Genomic DNA, 21,383 nt, shown 5'->3' with positions numbered 1-21,383 from the left:
TTATCTCTTGAATTCTCCACTCATGATCCAGTAGTTGCTTATCTCTCTTTTTCTCAGCTTTTTTATTCTCCGTCATTTTGTATTCTATATCAAATTCTCTCTTCTGCCTCATTTATCCTAGCAGTTAGAGCCTCCATTTTTTATTGCACCTCGTTAATAGACTTTCTGATTTCGACTTGATTAGATTTTAGTTCTTTTATTTCTCCAGAAAGGGATTCTCTAGTGTCTTCTATGCTTTTTTCAATTTTTTTAATTGGTTGCTCTAGGGATTATAAAGCACACACTTAACTTTCTGGTTTACTTCAAATCAGTATTTCACTAGTTCAAGTGGAATATAGAAATCTTACAGCATGTAGGTCCTTTTGCCTCCCCTCTAATGCCAGCTAGTATCTTTATAATCGTTATTCTGAACTTTAGTTCCGACATCATACTTATGTCCATACTGATTAGGTCCCTGGCAGTCCCTGCCTCTTGTTCTCTTTTTTGAAGTGAGTTTTTCTGTCTTGTCATTCTTGCAGAAAAGTGGTTGCTTTTCTATTTGTAGAATTGCAGCAATTCTTTTCTTCCAGTTGAGCTCACATGTGTTCAGAATGATTGGTTAGCTATCTAGCTGAATTCCTGGGACCAGGCAAAACTAAGGTCTCCTGCTCCTCTGCCATCTTGGACTATCTTTTTTTAAAGTTTTATTTATTTCTCTCTTTAGAGAGAGAGAGTGAGCAGGGGGAGGGGCAGAGAGAGAAGAAGAATCTCAAGCAGACTCCCTAGAGCACGGAGCCTGATCCCGCTGAGGCACTCAGGTGCCCCTGTTTAGACTCTTTATGATCAATGTAATTACTGATATGTTTGGATATCACACACACACACACACACACACACTTTTTTTTGTCTTATGAACAGTAGAAATTTATTTCTCACAGTTCTGGAGGCTTAGAAGTCTGAGGTCAGGGTGTCAGGGTCCCAGCATCGTCTTGTCTGATGAGGGTCTGTAATATTCTGCTTTTAATAAGAAATATGTATTTCGTCTTTATCTGTTTCTTTTTAAAGATTTATTTATTTGACAGAGAGACACAGTGAGAGAGGGAACACAAGCAGGGGAAGTGGGAGAGGGAGAAGCAGGCTTCCCGTGGAGCGGGGAGCCCGATGCGGGGCTTGATCCCAGGGTCCTGGGATCACGACCTGAGCCGAAGGCAGATGCTTAACGACTGAGCCACCCAGACACCCCGGTCTTTATCTGTTTCTGATAGAGAGCTCCTAAAACCCTTACAGTTTCTTAAGTGGTAAGGAGGATATTGATATTCATAACAAACCCCTTTCAACCACACCTGAGTTTATGGTTAATGAGGTGGCTTTTGGAAAGCCCCTTAAGAAGGGGGCTGGTTGTCAGGAGACGCAGCATGTGATTAGAGGGTTGGAACTTTCAATCCCACCTTCCTGACCTTGGAGGTTAAATCCTTTGCCAATGGCCACTGATTTAATCAGTCATTCATGCTCATGTAAGGAAGCCCAAAAGGACAGGGTTCAGAGAATTTCTGGATTGATGAAATATGTGGACATTTGGGAAGAGTGTAGAGCACTCAGAGAGGGCATAGAAGTTCATCACCCTTTCCCCATAACTTGCCCTATACCTGTCTTCCATCTGGCTTTTCCTGAGTTATATCATTTATAATAAACTGGTAATCTAGTAAGTAGAACATTTTCCTGAGTTCTGTGAGCCACTCTGGCAAGTTAATTGAACCCAATGAGGGGGTCATGGGAACCTCTGATTTATGGCTGGTTGGTCAGAAGCACAGGTGACCTGGGCTTTTGATTGGTATCTGAAGCTGAATTGTAGGACACCCAGTTGGCATTCAAGAATTACTTGGTGGTATGGGGAAAAAAGCCACCCATTGGAATTGGTCACAGAATCAGAGGACCCTTTTCTAGGTTGCAGACACCAACTTCTCATTATGTCCTTAAATAGCAGAAAGAGGATCCCTATTTTTTTCATTGCTCTGCTTCCTTTTCCTGCCTTCTATTAGGTTGCCTGAACATTTTTAGTATTCCATTTTAATTTATTATATATGATCTTTTCATAAGTTATATTGCTTTTCATAGTTTTTTTTAATTGGTTGCTCTAGGCATTATAAAGCACACGCTTAACTTTTCAGTTTACTTCAAATCAGTATTTCACTAGTTCAAGTGGAACATAGAAATCTTACAGCATGTAGGTCCTTTTGCCTCCCCTCTAATGTCATAGTTCTCTTACATATTACATTTATAGACAGCAAAACCCTATTAGACTCTTTTAATTTTTGCTTTTAACTCCTAAACATTGCTTTTTTTTAAAGATTTTTATTTATTTATTGAGAGAGAGAGAATGGTAGAGAGAGAGCATGAGAGGGAAGAAGGTCAGAGGGAGAAGCAGACTCCCTGCTGAGCAGGGAGCCCGATGCGGGACTCGATCCCAGGACTCCAGGATCATGACCTGAGCCGAAGGCAGTCGCTTAACCAACTGAGCCACCCAGGCACCCTCAACTCCTCAACATTGTTTAAAGAGCTGTGGAGGAATCTTTGCTCCCTGTTTAACCTTTGGATTGCTTTTGCTTTGTTCTGTGTCCCAAGTCCTTCTGATTATTACTTCCCTTTATCTAAAAGAACTTTGATTAGCCTGTTGTCTATGAATAGTCTTTGTTTTCCTTCATCTGAGAATATTCCTAATTCACCATCATTCCTGAAGGATATTTCACTTGATGTGGGATTCTGTGTTGACACTTCTTTCAGACTTAAAAAGTGTCATTCTACTTTCTCAGGTCTCCTTGGTTTCTGAGAAGTACACAGGTGTTCAAATTGTTGTTCTGTAGGCAATACATATTTTCTCTGTTTCCAAGATATTTTTCTTTTCTTTTTTTTTACAAGTTAATTTTTTAAAAAAAATTTGAGTATGGTTGACACACAATGTTACACTGGTTTCAGGTGTACAACTTAGTGGATTTGACAAGTTTTCACATTATTCTATGCTCACCGCAAGTATAGCTACCATCTGTCTCGATACATCACTATTAACAATATCATTGACTAATCCTAATGCTGTGCCTTGTATTCCTGTGACTTACTCATTCAAGAAGTTTTTTTTTTCTTTGCTTTAGTTTGTAACAGTTTGACTATGATGTGTCTCGTATGGATTTCTTTAGGTTTATCCTGTTTGGGATCCATTAAGCTTCTTGAATTCTTACACGAGAGTTCTGCCAAATGTAGGAAGTTTTTGGCCATTATTTTCACCCACTTTCTGCACCCCTTGCACTCTTATGACATAAATATTAGACCATTTCTCTTGTACCAAAGATGCTGTGAGTCTCCTCATTTTTTTCCAACCTTTTTTCTGTTGTTCAGATTAGATAATTTCTATCTTTCTGTCTTCAAGTTCACTGAATCTTTCCTTTGCTCTTGAGCTCATGTAGGGGGTTTTAAAAATTTTAGTATGGTATTTTTTAGTTTTAAAATTTCTAGAATTTTTATTTGGTTCTTTATATGGTATCTTTTTTTTCCCCCTGGCTTTCAATTTTTTTCTTTCAGTTTGGGAGTGTTATCATTGTTTGTTAGAGCATTTTCATAATCATTGCTTTAACTCTGGTACATAATTTTAATGTCTGTGTTCTTTCATTGTTAGCATCTGTTAATCTTTTCCTATAGGAGTTAAGACATTCCTGGTTCTTTGTGTGCTGAGTAGTTTGGGCTGCAACTGGACATATGGGACTCTGGGTCTTAAGTCCAAGGAGAATGCTGATTTTTTGTTTTAGCAGGCAAACCACCTGGTTCAATTTAGGCTGTGGTTCTGACCTGCCTTCTCTGGGGTATGATTCAGTGTCATTTCTGTTCTCAGAGCCTCCACAGTGCCATTTGGATCTGTCCCATGAGCGCTGCCTGTGGCCATCTGGGAGCTGGCTGTGGTCTCAGATTGGGGTGTGAGAGGATCAGATTCATACACATACAGCTTGGGGGTGGGCTCAAAGTTTATAAGCAACTTTATGGGCTTGCTCTTCTGAGATTCTTCCTCTCCACACTGTTCCTGGGGCTTTCTGGTGCCCTGGGGTTCCCTTTTGGGTTCTCCAGCCAGTAGCTGGGGGTTTAGTAACTTGCTCCACCATGCACTTCTACACCCACACCTTGTCTGGCGCCCAGTGTTGGGAGGAGCAACTGGGTGCTTCTCCCATTTAGTGTTCTCGCCAGCCTGCCTGCTGCTCTTTCCTTCTCATAGTACATGTAGCTGCCCCCCGAGTCCCGTCTGGATGAGAGCTGCCCCCCGTATCCTGTCTGGGTGAGAGCTGCCTGCCCCCCATCCCGTATGAGGTCAGTGCTTTTTGGTATGTTGCTCTGGGGCCAGAGCTGCTACTCCGTGTATCCCATCCAGGGTCAGAGCAGCATTCAGCAGGAGGCAGGCTGGTGTGTGCTGCGTCCTCTCCCCTGGAGCTGGCACAGATGTGTTTAGGTAACACCCACCTCCATTTCTGTGCTTCCCTGCGCTGGCCTCGGAGTTTGTGCTTTCAGTCCCTGTTTCATGTTAGCCCTTGGCCCTCACTTTAGTAGTCCCTACAGGCTGTCCCTGGAGGAAGGGCTCTGAACTTTTCCATCTCTATCATTAGTGTGTAACCTTGCTTAGAGGAGCCATCTGGGAAGTGTCTGTATGCAGGGAAGTACTGTTGCCCACTTGGAGTCTGTGCTGGCTTCCTTGGGCAGACATAGTGTTGAAGAGGACATTCCCTCCTCTGGCCCCATGAGGAGGGGTTGTCAGACCCTCCCAGAGAGCCTGCAAGGGACAATGGCTCCAAGGTGGGAAGGGTGACAGGAAGCAACAGTATGTGTGGTGGTCCATGTACCCTACACTGTGACACTCCTGGAGGCCAGGAGAGGCTACATCATGACTGCTTTGCCAGCAAGCCCTAGGAGAGATGCCAGAACCTAGGGATTGGCCATGATCACCTTAGCCATCCTCATTGCCCTCAAGAGGGGTCAGGCGAGTGGGGGTCTGATTTCCCCACCTTGGAATGATTGTCAGAGTATCTCCACCCTTCCTCACAGCACAGGTGGCTTTGTGTTTTGTTCTAGGCCAAGATGGCGGCCCAGGTGACGCTGGAGGATGCACTGTCCAATGTGGACCTCCTGGAAGAGCTGCCTCTGCCTGACCAGCAGCCCTGCATTGAGCCCCCACCATCCTCACTGCTCTATCAGGTTTGTGCTGGGCGGCAGTGGGGTGCCCTGCCTACAATGCTGACCTCCACATGATGGTTTTTCTCTTCCTTTTAGCCAAATTTCAACACTAACTTTGAAGACAGAAATGCATTTGTTACCGGTATTGCAAGATATATTGAACAAGCGACTGTCCATTCTAGCATGGTAATTCCTTCTGCATGTTTTTGTTTTCCTTGGGGGACTAGTACCTATGATGGCAAATGTACACTTTTGGTGTTCTTCTGATATGATATGTAGTAAGGAAAAAGAGAGGAAAGTGGGTGAAAATGCCTTATATTTTTAGAGAAGGCTTCATTTTTATTATAAAAATAATACACATTCTTTCTGAAAATTGAGCACCTATGGCCCAGAGAAAACCTTTGTCAGCATTTGGAGGGAGTCCATTCTCTCTCATTATTTATACCTGGACTCATGCACACAGTTATACTCTAAATGTGATTCAGATTGCATGAATGAATTGCATCATTATTAGATAATTTAATGATTTCACAAACTTTTCATATGTCATTAAAATGTGCCAGAGAAAGTAATTTTTAATAGCTGTCTAGTTCCATTTTGTAAACTTCCTCAATTTAATTATTTTTGCATGTTTACTTAGTTTCCCTTTTTTCTTTGTAATAAAAAATACAGTGATGACTATCATTCCAAACACATCATTATTCCCATTGGCAAGGTTTGTAGAAGTGAAGTTACTGGATCAAAAGTTGTAAACATTTTAAAGCATCTTAAGAACATGATGAAATTGTAGTTGACATTTTTAGGGCATCTCTGCACTTTTTACCATTTTTACCAAAGAAAACAATGTGAAAGGAGTAGACACTAAAGCAGTTTAAAAATGATGGCAGTCTCTTTGCATGGATACTCTCTCTGGATTTTAAGTACTGCAGAAATACTTCCAGCTTTTCCTCCCCTGCACTAGGGGTGACAGAGCTGCCTCAGTCTTATGAGCCCAGAGGCTCTCCGTAGCTTGGTGGTAAGGCCTTGAAGACCCTGTGTGCCTCTGCCCTGTACTGGCCCCCGTTCCCAGCTTCGGGTCTGCACTGCCAGCAAGCTGTTGAGGGGTGAGTGGAGTTGAGGCATAGTGAGTGGCTGTGGCAGGTGCCCTGGGCTGTGCTGGCTCCTGTCCAGCCAGCAGAAGCCATGGCCATGTTTCGGCTGGTCATTGTGACCACAGTGCTTCACTGCAGCATCACCAGCTGCCTCATGGCAATACAGGTCTTGGTACTTGTCTGTCCCTCAAAGTGAGAGTCAGGATAGTCATGCCTCTGGATTTTAGCGACATGGCGTCTCCTTTTTTAATGATTGTTTTCCTGCTTGCCTTTGATCTGCCCTGTGTACCCTTGCAGAATGAAATGCTGGAGGAGGGCCAAGAGTATGCGGTCATGCTGTACACCTGGAGGAGCTGCTCTCGGGCCATCCCACAGGTGTCCCCATCCCAGCCAGGCCTCATTCCATCCCTGCCGGCCATGCTCCCCCTCCCCCCAAACAGACAACACTCCTACCCTTCTGGTTCCCCTACATCTCAGCCAGACCACACCCCACTCCACCAGCCCTGCCCCCCCTCCCCCACCCCACCCCACAGCGGGCTGGGACTACCAGCTCTGCCCTAACAACGCCCTGCCCTCTCACTTCTAGCTAAGTTGAAGCCTTTTTATGTCATACTTGTTTATTCCTAGGTGAAATGTAACGAGCAGCCTAATAGAGTGGAAATTTATGAGAAAACCGTAGAGGTCCTGGAGCCTGAGGTCACAAAACTGATGAATTTTATGTACTTCCAGGTAAAACAGTGAAATAATCCTAGGAGTTTAATGCAGAGTAGGAATCTGGCCCACTCTCACCCATCACCTTGACTTACTAAACAAAGTGCATGGGAATTAAAGCAACCATAACAGCTTCTGAGACAAAAAGGAACAAAGCCTTTGTCAGTCTAAAGCTTTCCTGGGCCTTTCAGAATAAATAACCTCTTTTGTGTTTCACTTCTCTTGCCTCTTTGAGAGTGAATTTGTATTTCCTCCATGAAGACGGCTGTCAGTTCTAAATGTGTTTGTCATTCTGCCAATTCGTACTTTTGATTCATCTGGTTTTTCAGGTCTTTTCTTTCTCTCAACCTCTCCTGACTGTCCACTTAGTGGTCCTTGCCCTGCCTGGGCTCCTTTGACCCATTGGTTAGGCAGAGTAGCCACAGGAAGGGAACCTGCTGGTTTTCTAAAGATACATTTTAGAAATGTATGAAGGTTTTAATTATAGATTCCTTTAGCAAAGGGAGAAGATAGAACTTACTAGGAGATGAATTTTTGTTTTATCTTCAGGGTTGTCAAGAGGAACAATTTCCCTACTCCCCCCCTTTTCACCTCTGAATGCTAAAACATCTGTTTGTAGACCTTCTATTAGAGCATTTTCTCAGTAACTTTGCTTGAATAATCAACAAAATTCTTTTATTTTAGGGATGTAGTTGGTAAAGTGGAAAATTAATGATGATTGTCACAGAGCAAAGGCATATGGAAATTACTTTATAGAAACAAGTCTCTTTACCTGAGCTGTAAATGTCCACTCCTTTGGGTGGGTATTTCATCAAAGAGTAACAGTGAAACCAGATAATATGCTTGAAGCTGGGCATGGAGTTGGCCCATCACTGACAGTGGCCTTTTTGCCCTCCATTCCTCTGCTCAGAGAAATGCCATCGAGCGATTCTGTGGGGAGGTGAGGCGTCTGTGTCACGCAGAGAGAAGGAAGGACTTCGTGTCTGAAGCCTATTTGATTACGCTGGGCAAGTTCATTAACATGTTTGCTGTGCTGGATGAGCTTAAGAACATGAAGTGCAGTGTGAAGAACGACCACTCGGCATATAAAAGGTGAGCTTTGACCTTGTTCCCCTAGGTCCTTGCAGAGAGTTCTCCGGCAGGCAGGGTGGCTCCTGGTTAGTTGCATGCTCTGCACGTAGTAGGTGTGCATCCCATATGTGCTGAAATAATACAGCTGGTTGGTAGCGGTTATTTGGCAGCCTTAGGACTGTTTGAATACACACTCCTAGGTATGTGAGGGTAGCTGGCAGATTATGTGTATGGCGATGCATCAAGGTGTGTCCTCATAGGCGTGTGTACATTGTGGTTTCATGAAGCTAGAGTGGGATCTGGTCATCCTCAAATGTTTGTTGAGGACCTATGGGTGCTCAGCTTGTGTGGGAAGACAGAAGTATACAAGTCCCTGTTATAGAGGCTTAGGATCACTGCAAGGCTTTTAGCTCAGTAGGCATCTTGGTGAGGGCATAGGCAGGTTCTACAGCCTGAGGGCGCCACCTGGGTATGTCATTTCCTGGTTACACATTCTGGAAGGTACACACCATCACAGCAGTGGGCAGATCTGGCCTGTGGACTGCCATGGAGTCATACTGAACGTCCAGGTCCCTGAAACTAGCTCTCCTCCCGAGCTAGAGAGACCTTCTCCAAGAGAATTGGAAAAGGTGGGTGTGGCATGGTAGTGTGCTTCTGGAAAATTGTGAGGGGCAAATGGTGGCAGGAAGATGGAGGGTGGTCGGTCAGAGCAAAGCGAACTGTCTTCTAATAGGCTTCCTTTAGAAAGTCTGTGCTTGGTACTATTGAAGGCATGAGTAGCTAGAATGAGATGCTGACTTCTGTTTCTTCTGCTTGATAGGAATCTTGGCTTTTGATGAGATTTTACTTTGCGTTGGAATAGGCCTTAGTTATGTTGTATCTGAAATCATACAACTGTTGCCATGTCATTAAAATAAAATCAACATGGGATATGGTGCCAAACTGAGATTTAAAGATGAGGTAGCAGTGGGAGTTGGGCTAGATCACCCAGGGTTTAAGCTCAATCCATATGAAGTTAAGCATAGGTATTCATCACCTAGAATTAACTCTGCGCAGAAGACTTGATCTTCAGAACTAGAAAATCCTTGGAGTTGACCTTATTTGATCTGTTTGTGGGATTGCAAGTAAGCTTGACTCTGGGTGGAGCATGGGAGCTTCTGCGGGTAGAGGGTGGAACTGGCCCAGCCCAGGATAGCAGCTTCTTCTCCTGGCTACACAAGTCACTTGGCCACATGATTTTGAGCAGCTGTTTCAACCTTTCTGACTTAGGAAAGTAGGGGAGGTAGACAGCATCAGTGGTTTTTAATTTCAAAAAAGCTTTTTCTTTTTTTTTTCCTTAGTAGCAGCAGCTTTATTCTGAAAGCCCAGTCTATAAAATAGTTTAAAGATGGGGCTACTCTCTGGAAATCTATGTGTGTGGGGGCCAGCAACCCCCTCCAGGAGCCACCGTGGCTCTCCTGAGCATAGAGAGGGCCTGGAGTACCCCTCTTGCTTTCCAGTGGCTTCTTCCTGTGACCTCTGTTTGGGACCCCCTATCATCTTATCCTCACTTCTCTCAGCCCTCAACATACTTACACTCACACTTTTTACTTGCACCCAGTGAGAGCTAACAATATAACCCCTTCTGAGTATAAATGCCAAGATAACCCATGTGGTTATGGTGAGGCTTGAGGAAAATAGAAAACTATTTTTGATCCCTTCATTAGTCTTAGCAACTACTCAAATTAGTAAAGTGAACATTTTAAAAAAGAGTGTTATCATTATCAGGGTTCATTTTAAGTTTAACTAATTTTTCAGAAACCTGCAGAAATAATAGTGGCTTAAACAGGGTTGCAGATCATTGCTCTCTCACCTGAAAGTCCTGAGGTAGGTGATCTGCAACTGATGAGGGGATTCCACAGTGTTCACACCAGGGCTTCTGCTGTCTTGCTGCACTGCTGTCTTCATGTGTTGTCTCATGGTCCAGGATGGTGGCTTGAGCTCCAGCTGTTGTTTCTGCATTCCAGTCAACAGGGAGGAAGGAGAATAGAAGGGGTCATACTATCTTTTCTAAGTAAACTTCTAAGTGCCTTGCAGTGTTTTTCATTATATCTCATGGCTCAACCATCGGTCATGTGGACATGAGGCACATTGCTGTAGCATGGAAATTTGGGGTTTATTTCTAAAGAGGCACAGAGGAAATGACTGTTGGCATAAGTTATCAGTCTTTACCATGAAAATTTTTCTTCATTAAACCCCCCAAGTTTTTAGGTTGCACAGACACGTTCTTATGTGGCCAATTTCCACTAAACTTTTGGGGGGCTGCCCTAGATGTACAGAATGCTCACACCCACCTTCGAATTGCTTTGCAAGACCCAGAGAGAGACTCAGTGTGTACCTTGCAGACCTAAGCGTGTAGGTAATTCTGTGTGTACTATTCCCTCTCTCCTCACATCTGCCCTGTGAGTAGGGCAGGTGGACAGTTGTTATTATAGATGTGATAAGTGAGGTTCAAGAGAGTTCAGGACGTTAACCCAAGATCGAGCAGCATATTGGTGGAGGAAACTGGGATTTTGTCTCTAACGTTTGACACCAAAACTGTGTGTGGTCTCTGACTTGTGGGAGGCGTGGTGGCCTAGGGGATTCTTGGCAGAGAACCTGGACAGTGCTGACCATCTTCATTACGATATTGTGGGAGTCACCGAGGGGGAGGCTCTCTTTCTCAGAGTTGGAAACAGATAGCCAGGGGGAGAGGCCAGCGTGCAGGGACCCTTCAGGAAGGCCTGTGGTTGGCACTGCCATATCTCTGAGGAAGTCTGTCAGCTGTGGACAGTGGGGTGGTGAGCTGTCCAGGCTGGGAAAAGAGTGACCTGGAGTCCAGGGTAGACAAGTTTGAGGAGGCTGAAATTATAACTAGCTTCTAAGACTCACATTTTTACAGATAACTGTTGTCAGATAAAGTAATCTGGATTTTCTATGCTCTTTTTTTTTTTTTAATCATTGAGCATATTGGTTGTTTTTTTATTTATTTTTTATTTATTTATATATTTTTAAGATTTTTATTTATTTATTTGAGAGATAGAGAGCACGAGAGGGAAGAGGGTCAGAGGGAGAAGCGGACTCCCTGCTGAGCAGGGAGCCCGATCTGGGACTCGATCCCGGGACTCCAGGATCATGACCTGAGCCGAAGGCAGTTGCTTAACCAACTGAGCCACCCAGGTGCCCGAGCATATTGGTCGTTTAACTCTTTTTTTGCTTTCAAAGGGCTGCTCAGTTTTTACGGAAAATGGCAGACCCACAGTCCATCCAGGAATCGCAGAATCTGTCCATGTTCCTGGCCAACCACAACAAAATCACGCAAGTAAGGCTCACACTCTTGCTGCTCTGGCTGATGGGACACATTGCTGGGGCCGGGGGCCCCGAGAACAGTTCGTGGCATGGATCTCGCACTCTGTATTTCAGTCTTTGCAGCAGCAGCTTGAAGTGATTTCTGGCTATGAAGAGCTCCTCGCCGATATCGTGAATCTGTGTGTGGATTACTATGAGAATAGGATGTACCTGACACCCAGTGAGAAACACATGCTTCTCAAAGTACGTGTGTGGTCATGGCCGCTTACATAACCGTGGTGAGAAGAGGCTGTGCTTTGACTATGATCCTTTTGCCAACCTTTTCTTATTCTCATGCTTGCCATGTGTGTGGTGTGTGGTGTGTGTGTGTGTGTGTGTGTACACACACAGTATCCTCTTTGTGCCCATGCACTACAGGCTCTCAGACAGGCTCTCAACACCTTCCTATGAATGTGTCCCAGGCTTGACCCCAGTGCCAGTTGCAATCATATGCCACCCCCTGGAGAATGTGCTCATAGTTGAGGAGGTCTGGGGTCAAGGGCTTCTCTCAGCATTAGCTTCTTATAGCAGAGGTTATATCAGGTTCTACTTGTTAGGGATATGATTCCTAGGAATTAAGAATACTGTGTCTCCATGATTATAGACTTTTTTTGATCAAGAACATGGCCATTCACCATATGGGAGGCTTTCTTTTTTTTTGTTTTAAGATTTTACCTGTTTATTTGAGTGAGAGAGAGGGAGAGCCAGAGGATCACGAGCAGGGGGGAGGGTCAGAGGGAGAAGCAGACTCTCCACTGAGCCAGGACCTCGATGTGGGACTCAGTCCCAGGACTCCGGGGTCATGACCTGAGCCGAAGGCAGTCGCTTAACCAACTGAGCCACCCAGGCACCCTGGGGAGGTTTTCAGTGACATTTCTGACTGGGAAGAGGAGAAGGCAGTTCTGCCATTGCATTTGCTCTGCTTTCCACCTTTGGGGAGGATAGCCCTGAAGGACCTTGTGCTAGGTGTCCTGTCAGCCCGAAACCTTCCCTGTAAGAGTGGGCCCAGCCCCAAGATCTCTTCCCGCAGGAGAGCACTGTGCTGGACGATACTGTCTAGTAGAGCACTCTGTGACGGTGGAGATATTCTGTCTGTGCCCTCTGAGCAGGAGCCTCTGGCCATGAATGTTTATGGAAATCCACATTTAGTATCGCATTTGCTTGATGAGAGGTGGAGGTGGTATTTGTGCCTGGGGAGGACATTAAAATAGCCACAAGAAATGACACACATAGAACAACTTCATATGAAGAGATAGCTATTTACTTATAAGGAACTTTTAAAAGTGCTTTTTGAAAAAAGGGTGAACTATTTAAAATTTTTCAACTGTAGCATTATAAGTGCTTATGGATAATTAAACTTGCAGGTCTGAGTTTTTTGTGCCATTTTGTGATTTTCAGGTCATGGGGTTTGGTCTATACTTGATGGATGGGAGTGTCAGCAACATTTATAAACTTGATGCCAAGAAAAGAATAAATTTATCCAAAATCGATAAGTACTTCAAGGTGAGTTACACTTTTTTAGATAAGCCTTTTTATCAAGTGTATACAGTTTGAATTTTGGGAGGTAAGCCTGTGACCCACATCTGGAAATGTGGGCATAGGCAGTGGGGATGGGGGACATCACTGGCTTCCATCTGCAAAGGCAACTACTCTCCCTCCTGTTCTGCATCAGTTTTGCCTGGGTTTGAACCTTTTGTAAAGGGAATCATGGCTGTGTGTACTCTTGCATCTGGCTGTTTTCACTCATTTGTTAGATTCATCCCTGTGAGATCCCGCAGCTATAGATAGTCCTTAGGTTTTCACTGTGGTGTCCATTTTATGATTATACCTCAACATATTTATCCATTCTTTTGTGATGAACATGAGGTCATTTCTGAGTTTTGGCGGGTACGAACAATGCTGCTTTGATTTAGTGCACTTCTGTGCATGTTTCTGTTGAACATATGTGTATCCAGGGCTAGGATTAGGGGCCATAGGCATATACATTTAGATACAGCCTAACGATTCCCCACATGGCTCTGCTGATTTGCATAGCCACCAGCTGTGAGTGAGCCTTCTGTTGTTCCACATCCTCATCCACATCCTCACCAGCACTTAGCACTGTCACTTTCTGGGGGAAGAGCATCCTGAAGGGTGGTACATCATTGTGACATTTTTGGCTGGCATTATCTTTTGTTTTAGTTGATATTTCCCTGATGACTTTTCACGCTGTCTATTGTGTGTTCTCTTGTGAAGTGTCATTACAAGCTTCTTGCCTTTCCCCCCCTGTTGATTTATAGTTCTTTATGTATTCTGGGTACGTGTTCTTTGTTGGATACATGTGTTCTAAAATACGTACATTCTGGGGCGCCTGGCTGGCTCAGTCGGTATGCGTCTGCCTTCGGCTCAGGTCATGATCCCAGGGTCCTGGGATCGAGCCCCGCATTGGGCTCCCTGCTCAGCAGAAAGCCTGCTTCTCCCTCTCCCACTCCCCCTGCTTGTGTTCCCTCTCTCACTGTGTCTCTGTCAAATAAGTAAATAAAATCTTAAAAAAAAAAAAAAAATACATGCGTTCTGCCCTGTGTGGCTCTCCATTTCACTTTGTTATTAGGTGAACAAAAGTTCTTAATTTTATTGTAGTCTAGTATATCAATCTTTAATATCCACTTTTTAAAAGATTGATTTATTTATTTTAGAGAGAGCACATGAGAGCAGGAGGAGGAGCATAGAGAAAGGGAGACAAGCAAACTTCCTGCCGAGTGGGGAGCCCCAGGTGGGGCTTGACCCCAGGACCCTAAAATCATGACCTAAGCCAAAATCAAGAGTCAGACATTTAACTGACTGAACCACCCAGACACCCCTTTAATATCCACTTTTAGAAGTCTTTGTATAAGGCAGACTTATGAGAATTTCCTTCTTACCTTCCAGAAGCAGCACCATTTCCTTTTCTGTCTAGATCTATACTCCTCCTCGGCCTGGCCTCTATGTATGATGTGAGGAAGGGGGGTTGACATTTTTAGATTTTTTCTTTTCCCCATTATGGGTATCCAGTTGACTTAGTCCATTTATTGCAAAGGCCGTCTTTTCTCCCATCACTGTGCAGTGTTGCCTGGGTCATAAAGCAGGTGTCTGTACGACTGTGACTCTATCTTAAGTTCTCTGTCTCTACTCCACTGCTCTCCATTCATTCTCCAGGGCCATACTGTGTTAGTTGCTGTAGCTTTCCAATAGAACAGGTCTGTTTATCAGGAAGGCTTCAAGTTACATTCTTCAAGATTGTCTTGGGTGTCACCCTTTTACTGTTCAAAATAAATTGGCTTGCTGATTTCCATATACACACACATATATACACACTACCCATAAACCATTTTTCTTGGAATATTGTTTGGATTCCATACATCAATTTCATAGATCAGTTTAGAGGTCTTGATCATATTTTGTTAGCTATATCCTTTAGGGTTTTTTTTTGATGCTATGGCAAGTTATTTGAGAGAGAGCGAGAGTGAGCGAGAGAGAAGGAGCAGGGGGAAGGGGCAGAGGGAGAAGCAGACTCCCCACTGAGCAGGGAGCCTGACTTTGGGCTTGATCTTGGGTCTCTGGGATCATGACCTGACTCGAAGGCAGCCGCTTAACTGACTGAGCCACCCAGGTACCCCAAATTGTTTCTCTTTAGATTTTCATTTTCTGTTTGTTACTAGTATGTAGAAATGCAAATTGATTTTTTTTTTTGTGGATCTAGCAACAAGGAAGGTTAATTTTAATATTTGAATTGGTTTTATGAATGTTGGTTCTTAAATTGTATTTTGTCCTTCTTAAAGTGAATATGTAAGTTCCTTACAATTTTTTTTTCTAGTAAATGATTTACAGAGTTAGTTTTTAGCCCATAGTAATTACCAGCATTACTCATTCTTGTGATTGTATTTGGTGACTAAACATACATAATGACCTTATTTTTTTTTTGTTCTTTGAATATAGCAGCTCCAGGTGGTTCCACTGTTCGGGGACATGCAAATAGAACTGGCAAGATACATCAAGACCAGCGCCCACTATGAGGAAAATAAATCTCGGTAGGAGGAGAGTGAGCTGTCCAGTTGGAACATTCTGCAATGTTCTCGTTGTAGTTTTATAACACTTATTTATCTAGAGAGAACACCTTTGACATTTTTAACCATCTGGAACCAAAAGCCCCATATGGTAGGCCTTGTCACTGCTTACATTTAAATTCATTAAAAAAAAAAAACAAAACTGTTTTCTTGGTTAGAACATCCACATTTCAGATGTTCAGTAGAGGCTACTGTGTTAGCGCAGATACAGAGCTTTTCCATCATCTCAGAGAGTTCTGTTGGATAGAACAGGGTGAGAATGGATGAGCTTAAACAAGTGGTGTGCTGGTAAATGCTTAACAATCAGCCCTGCTGGGCAGGGGGATGTTTGCATTTATATCACAGAGATTATTAAAACTATCACCTAAGGGCCAAGTCTAGCCCAGGGCTGTTTTTTTGTAAGATCTCAGTTGCTTTGAATGGTTTTTATGTTTTTAAAGGCTTTTTTTTTTTCTTTTTTAAAGAAAGAAGACTACAATGACGACAATGGCTATGTGACAGAGACAGTATAGTCCCCAAATTCTGAAGCATTTACTTTCTGGCCCCTGTAGAGAGAGAGTTGGCCAGTCATTGGCATAAAGGATCCGTAGCTCACAATTACAGATGATGAAAAACATACCATACTTTTTTTGTACAGTCCACATAGCCAGTTGAGTCTTGCAGGATGCTTTTGTTGACCCTTGCCAAACATGTGTACCTAGCCAACCTACAGTTGCAATTCAGCCATGATTTTGAAAAATGCAATTACATCGCAGTCTGCATACTCAGATGTCGGCAATCTTTTTTTTTTTTTAATAAAGGCTGAATTATAAACACTTTAAGCCTTTGCAGGCCACATGTGGTATCTGTCATATATTCTTCTTTGCTGTTGTTGTGGTTTTGTTTTTTAAACCATGAAAATGTAAGTACCATTTTGTATGACTCTAGGGCCATACAAACGCAGGTTGTATTTGGCCTGTGCTGTAGTTTGCTGACCTCTGTGCTATAGCTTATTTCTTAATAAATCTGCCATTAAATTTGATGTGCCATCCAGTTATGTGTTGCGTGTGAGGGAGCAGTGGTTGGAGCCCCAAAGCCCATGCTTTCTGCCCGAGAGCTCCAGCAGCTTTGTTAATAAACTTTTTTTCCACTAAATTGACTATCTGTTTGCTGCTGAAATGGTATGTTGTGCACATAAGTAGTTATGGCAGCACTCTCTAACTTCCAAGTAATGTCCATTTTCAATTCCCAGTAAGGATAACTTTTGTTTCTGAGTCTTTGGCGGACTTGTTTCCTACTGTAGCTTATGTTTTCATATGTGAGTGATAAAGATGTGTGTTAAGGGGCCCTTGCAAGGGTGATGCAGTACCCTAAATCCAGCAACAGCTCTCAGCTTTTTTGAGAGTAGTTGGCTGATGAAGGAGAAATTACAATTGCTTTTCTAAAACAGATATGAGAAGGTAGGACGGTGACTGTGGCACAGAGGGTTGGGGCTGGCCCGGCTGTTTCTTTGCTGAGAATTCATGTTCTCTCCAAGCTTTTCTGTGCTGGCCAGCATGCAGGACCAGTGGGTCGTCCTGTGTGCCTGCTGTGCGTGTCCCCGCCCGCCCCCCGTGGTGAAGCGGAAGTCTTCTGCAGGCACCTCTTCAGGTCACACGCATTTCCCCTTCCCTGCCAGATGGACGTGCACATCGTCCAGCAGCAGCCCGCAGTATAACATCTGTGAGCAGATGATCCAGATCCGGGAGGACCATATGCGCTTCATCTCGGAGCTGGCGCGCTACAGCAACAGCGAGGTAAGTGGGCCTTCGGTGCCCGCCTGTGCTGGTACCTCAGGCCAGGTGTGCGGGAACCTTCAGCTGGATGGGAGGACACGTCCTAGGTGCCCAGAGGAGGGCCTGGAGTTAGGGGTGGGAGGAAGCACTGTCCCTCAGCTGTGTTCCCGCTTGGCAGCCGGGTTTTCTGTGTCCTTGTTCGGGCTGGTCACACTCTCCCCACCTGCCAAGCACAGCTCCAGCCAGCCCGCCAGTGTGTGGGGTGCACAGGAGTGGGGAGGTCTGAGTGCAGAGAGCAGTGGGAATGTCGTGTCTCACATGTGAGCAGGCAGGGCAGCGAGGTCAGGGATGTAGCGATGGTCCGTGTTAATGCGTGCTGCACATAGTCTTAGAGGGACCTGTGGACTTGAGACCACATACACAGGTCTAGTCTTTGAGATTCTGGTCCCTTGGGGTTCTCAGGAGGATTATTAACATTTGGAGGGAACAACTCTGTGTGTTGGCCCCTGTCCTCCACCCAGCAACACTAGCCATCGTGTAACCGGGATGACTGGAAGACAGCCCAGATGGCTCAGAGCACGTGCTAGCTCCAAGCAGACCCCTGATGGCCAGCTCCCCCAGGAGGAGGTGCTATCTCAGTGTCTCCCCGGCTGCTGGCACAGCCCACAGGGTAGAGATGGAGGCAGGGGCTGATAGAGCTGTAAACCGAATTTCTGGGAAGCTCTCAGATGACATGTAGAGTTATTTCTACCCTTAAAATAGGCGTACCTGACAGCATGTGTGGCTCCTGTCTGTTTTCCCTCTGCTGTCTGCTGTAGGACCTTTTAATAAGAAAAAAGAGATCTATCTTTGAATGCTCTGCTTAGTTTATTTTTAAACCGGTTTATGGAGATTTAATCCACGTACCATACAATTCACCCATTTAAAATGTACAATTTAAAGGTTTTTGTTTATTCACTGAATTCTGTAACTACCACCACAGTCCATTATTGGAACATTTCCATTACCCCCAAAAGCAACTCCGTACCCATGTGCTTCTGATCTCTATATAGATCAGAGGTTCCAACCACCCTCTCCTTTGGGTTTCCCATGTGTCTTACAGAGATAAGGGCTCTTTTTAAACATGACTGTAATACCATCATTATCACACCTAAAAAAAAATCAAGTATTCCTTAATGTCAGAGTCATTGTTCAGTTTTCTCTGTTGACTCAAAGATGGTTTTCTTTTTCCAAATTGATTTGCCTCAGGATCCAAATGAGTTTTATACACTGTAGTTGGTTGGTATATCTCTTTGAAGATGTGTGCCTTCTCCATCTCTCTTGCTCCCTATGGGGTTGTATGGTGTGACCTCTGTCCCCTGTGCTTCCTCTACGTGGGTGATTAGATCTGGAGGCCTGATCAAACTCTGCTTCCATCCTCTCAGTACAGCTGGCCCTTCACTGGCCATGCTGCAGAATGCTAGTGTCTGGCCGTCTCTCTCCGGAGTGTAGACAGCCATTGTCCACTGCCAGATGTATGAATTCATTAGGGCTGTGACATGATGGTCTTCTAGTCCTTTCACTCCTTCTCAACTCCTAACAGCTGAGCCTTGCCCTGCAGTATGATTCCTTCAGGACAGACAGGTCAGAGCTGGATTCTGTTTCTTTTTTTTTTTTTAAAGATTTTATTTATTTATTCATGAGAGACAGAGAGAGAGAGAGAGAAGCAGAGGGAGAAGCAGGCTCCCAAGGAGCAGGGAGCCCAATGTGGGACTCGATCCCAGGACCCTGGGATCATGACCTGAGCCGAAGGCAGACCCTTAACCATCTGAGCCACCCAGGCGCCCTGGATTCTGTTTCTATGCATTATCAATTTTTCAAATAATTGATCCTCTAGCATCATCTAAGGCGGCAAGCTTTTTGGGAGTCCTCTTTTGAAGTTCATCTACTTCCGTTTCCATCTTTTTCCGCCTTTTGTGCTGAGAATCCTGATTCTTTATTTTTTTTTTTTAAGATTTTATTTATTTATTTGAGAGAGAGAGAATGAGAGATAGAGAGCACGAGAGGGAAGAGGATCAGAGGGAGAAGCAGACTCCCTGCTCAGCAGGGAGCCCGATGCGGGACTCGATCCCGGGACTCCAGGATCATGACCTGAGCCGAAGGCAGTCGCTTAACCAACTGAGCCACCCAGGCGCCCCGAGAATCCTGATTCTTAATGACTACAGCATATTTTGACTTGATGTCTTAGTATACACTTAGCAGTCTTAAAATAGCAATACCAACACTGCTAACAATATAATTATTAGAAACAATATAATTATATATTGTAATATATAACATTACAGTATTATAATGACAATATAATTACTAAAAGTTGTTTTAAGATTTATTTTTTAAGTTCATTTTGCCCTTAAATTTTCTCCCTCCAGGGATAGAGATCAAATCATTGGGCTTGCTTTGTCTTTCTTTCCCCCCTCCCCACCCTTCCCTTCCCCTTTCCTTTTCCCCTTCCCCTTCCCTTCCCCCTTCCCTTCCCTTTTTCCTTCCTTTAAATCATTGTTTTTCAGAGTCACTTGAAGTGCTTTGTTTTGTGTTGGTCTCAGCCTATAGTAATAGTGATGCCTAAAGGACTCCCCTATCTTTGGCAGCCCCATAGACATTTCCCTAAGTGCAGCCAATATTGTGGCTGCACAGGCCCTTGTGGTTCTTATTATGCTTGCAAGATGTACCTCAGCAATAACCATCAGGGAATTTTGAGAAAAAGAAGGATTATTACTTACACATTCTGGAAGGCACATGGCATGCCTGGAGCCACAAAGTGAAGTGACAGGTAGAGAAGGAGAGTGGATCTGAGACTCTGCTTTTATTGGGGCCCAGGGTGGGGTACCTAGGATTTCATGGGTTTACTCTTTATTGGCAAATTTCAAATATAAGAGCAGGAATTAGGGTACTAAAGTGGGGTCACTCGAGTGATAGGTTACTAGGTCACCCAGAGCTTTCTAAGAGGGGAGCTTCATAGATGGAGCTGCCTGGCTCTTTATCTACTTGTATAGCTGGTACTGTGTTCATTTTAGGTGGATGTCCTTGAAATGGATGCCTCCATTTGGCATCCAGTGGCAATCAAAAGCTTAATGCCAGGCACTTACACTGTAATCAAAAAAGCTTGTCAGGTACCTGCACTACATTGTTCCTCTGTGCGGTCATGAACCCAGTTCTGTACACACTTTAATTCATGCTTTCATTTTGCTTTTGAGTTTTAGGGATTGCTTGTGTCCCGTAATTTAATTTTCTGTCATAATTCCATTACATGTTTATGTGGTTCCAAAGTCAGATGTACAAAAGGAGGTATATTCAGAGAAGTCTGCCTTCCTCCCCACCCTACGCCTTCCTGCCCTTTAGGTAACCATTCTCAAATATAAGTTTTCATTTTTTGATATAAGCAGATGCACATGTTGTGCATGTTTTCCTTTATTAGCTAAGTAGAAGCCTAACTGTGCACATGGTTCTGTTAACACCATGTCCTAGAGATGCCTCCAGCACCGTCTGCAGAGGTGTTCTCTTCTTTGAGAGCTGCAGAATGTCCACTGTCAGGGCTCTGCTGGTAAAGGCTCCTGTGCCCCCATCATTTCATCATTTTGCAAATGCACCTTTCCTGTAGATTCCTAGTGGATTTGCTAGGTCCTGGGGAAATGCCTAACTGGTTTTTCTAGATATGGGGTGACTTCTTGCTGTTCCTGTGGTGCTCTAGGTTGTCACAGGGTCAGGCCGCCAGGAGGCTCAGAAGACAGATGCTGAGTACCGGAAGCTGTTTGACCTGGCCCTGCAGGGTCTGCAGCTGCTGTCACAGTGGAGTGCTCATGTGATGGAAGTGGTAGGCACTCTGTACTTGCTTTTGTCTGCAAATGCCGAGATCTGAAAGAACGTCTACCCCTGGTTGGTTAGAAGTGCTTTTCTTCCCAAAATCACCCAAGAAATTGACTAAATGATATTTTTTCTGCATTAACTTTGGTCTTTGGATCAAGAACAAATTGGCTTTTTATCGTTGATCCTAGAAATAAAAATCTATATCACTATAAATGTTTCTTAGATGGCTGAAAGTACATTTCATTTATGTGTGTTACAAATAAAAAGGGCCTCATCTTTTA

At 44.1% G+C, this 21,383-nt stretch overlaps 1 protein-coding gene across 4 annotated transcripts in view; it reads left to right on the top strand.

Annotated features, from left to right (window-relative positions):
• CYFIP1 (cytoplasmic FMR1 interacting protein 1) overlaps positions 1-21,383 on the top strand; it is a 118,097-nt gene that overhangs the window by 35,333 nt on the left and 61,381 nt on the right. For 3 of the 4 annotated variants that reach the window (XM_028087284.2, XM_028087286.2, XM_028087283.2), the window contains 11 exons: positions 5,083-5,205; positions 5,281-5,370; positions 6,573-6,650; positions 6,903-7,004; positions 7,897-8,078; positions 11,301-11,397; positions 11,499-11,627; positions 12,822-12,926; positions 15,378-15,469; positions 17,163-17,280; positions 20,987-21,109. In XM_028087284.2, coding sequence (XP_027943085.1) covers positions 5,089-5,205; positions 5,281-5,370; positions 6,573-6,650; positions 6,903-7,004; positions 7,897-8,078; positions 11,301-11,397; positions 11,499-11,627; positions 12,822-12,926; positions 15,378-15,469; positions 17,163-17,280; positions 20,987-21,109 — 1,233 coding nt within the window. In that variant the 5' untranslated portion in view covers positions 5,083-5,088. The remainder of the gene's footprint in view (positions 1-5,082; positions 5,206-5,280; positions 5,371-6,572; positions 6,651-6,902; positions 7,005-7,896; positions 8,079-11,300; positions 11,398-11,498; positions 11,628-12,821; positions 12,927-15,377; positions 15,470-17,162; positions 17,281-20,986; positions 21,110-21,383) is intronic. The other variant, XM_028087285.2, reaches the window with a different exon arrangement.

Source organism: Eumetopias jubatus, unplaced genomic scaffold (genome assembly GCF_037043125.1).
Source record: "Eumetopias jubatus isolate StellerSeaLion01/CBP00866 unplaced genomic scaffold, mEumJub1_p1.0 scaffold_7, whole genome shotgun sequence".
Taxonomy (NCBI): Eukaryota; Metazoa; Chordata; class Mammalia; order Carnivora; family Otariidae; genus Eumetopias; species Eumetopias jubatus.
This window is presented reverse-complemented; position numbering and strand designations above follow the sequence as displayed.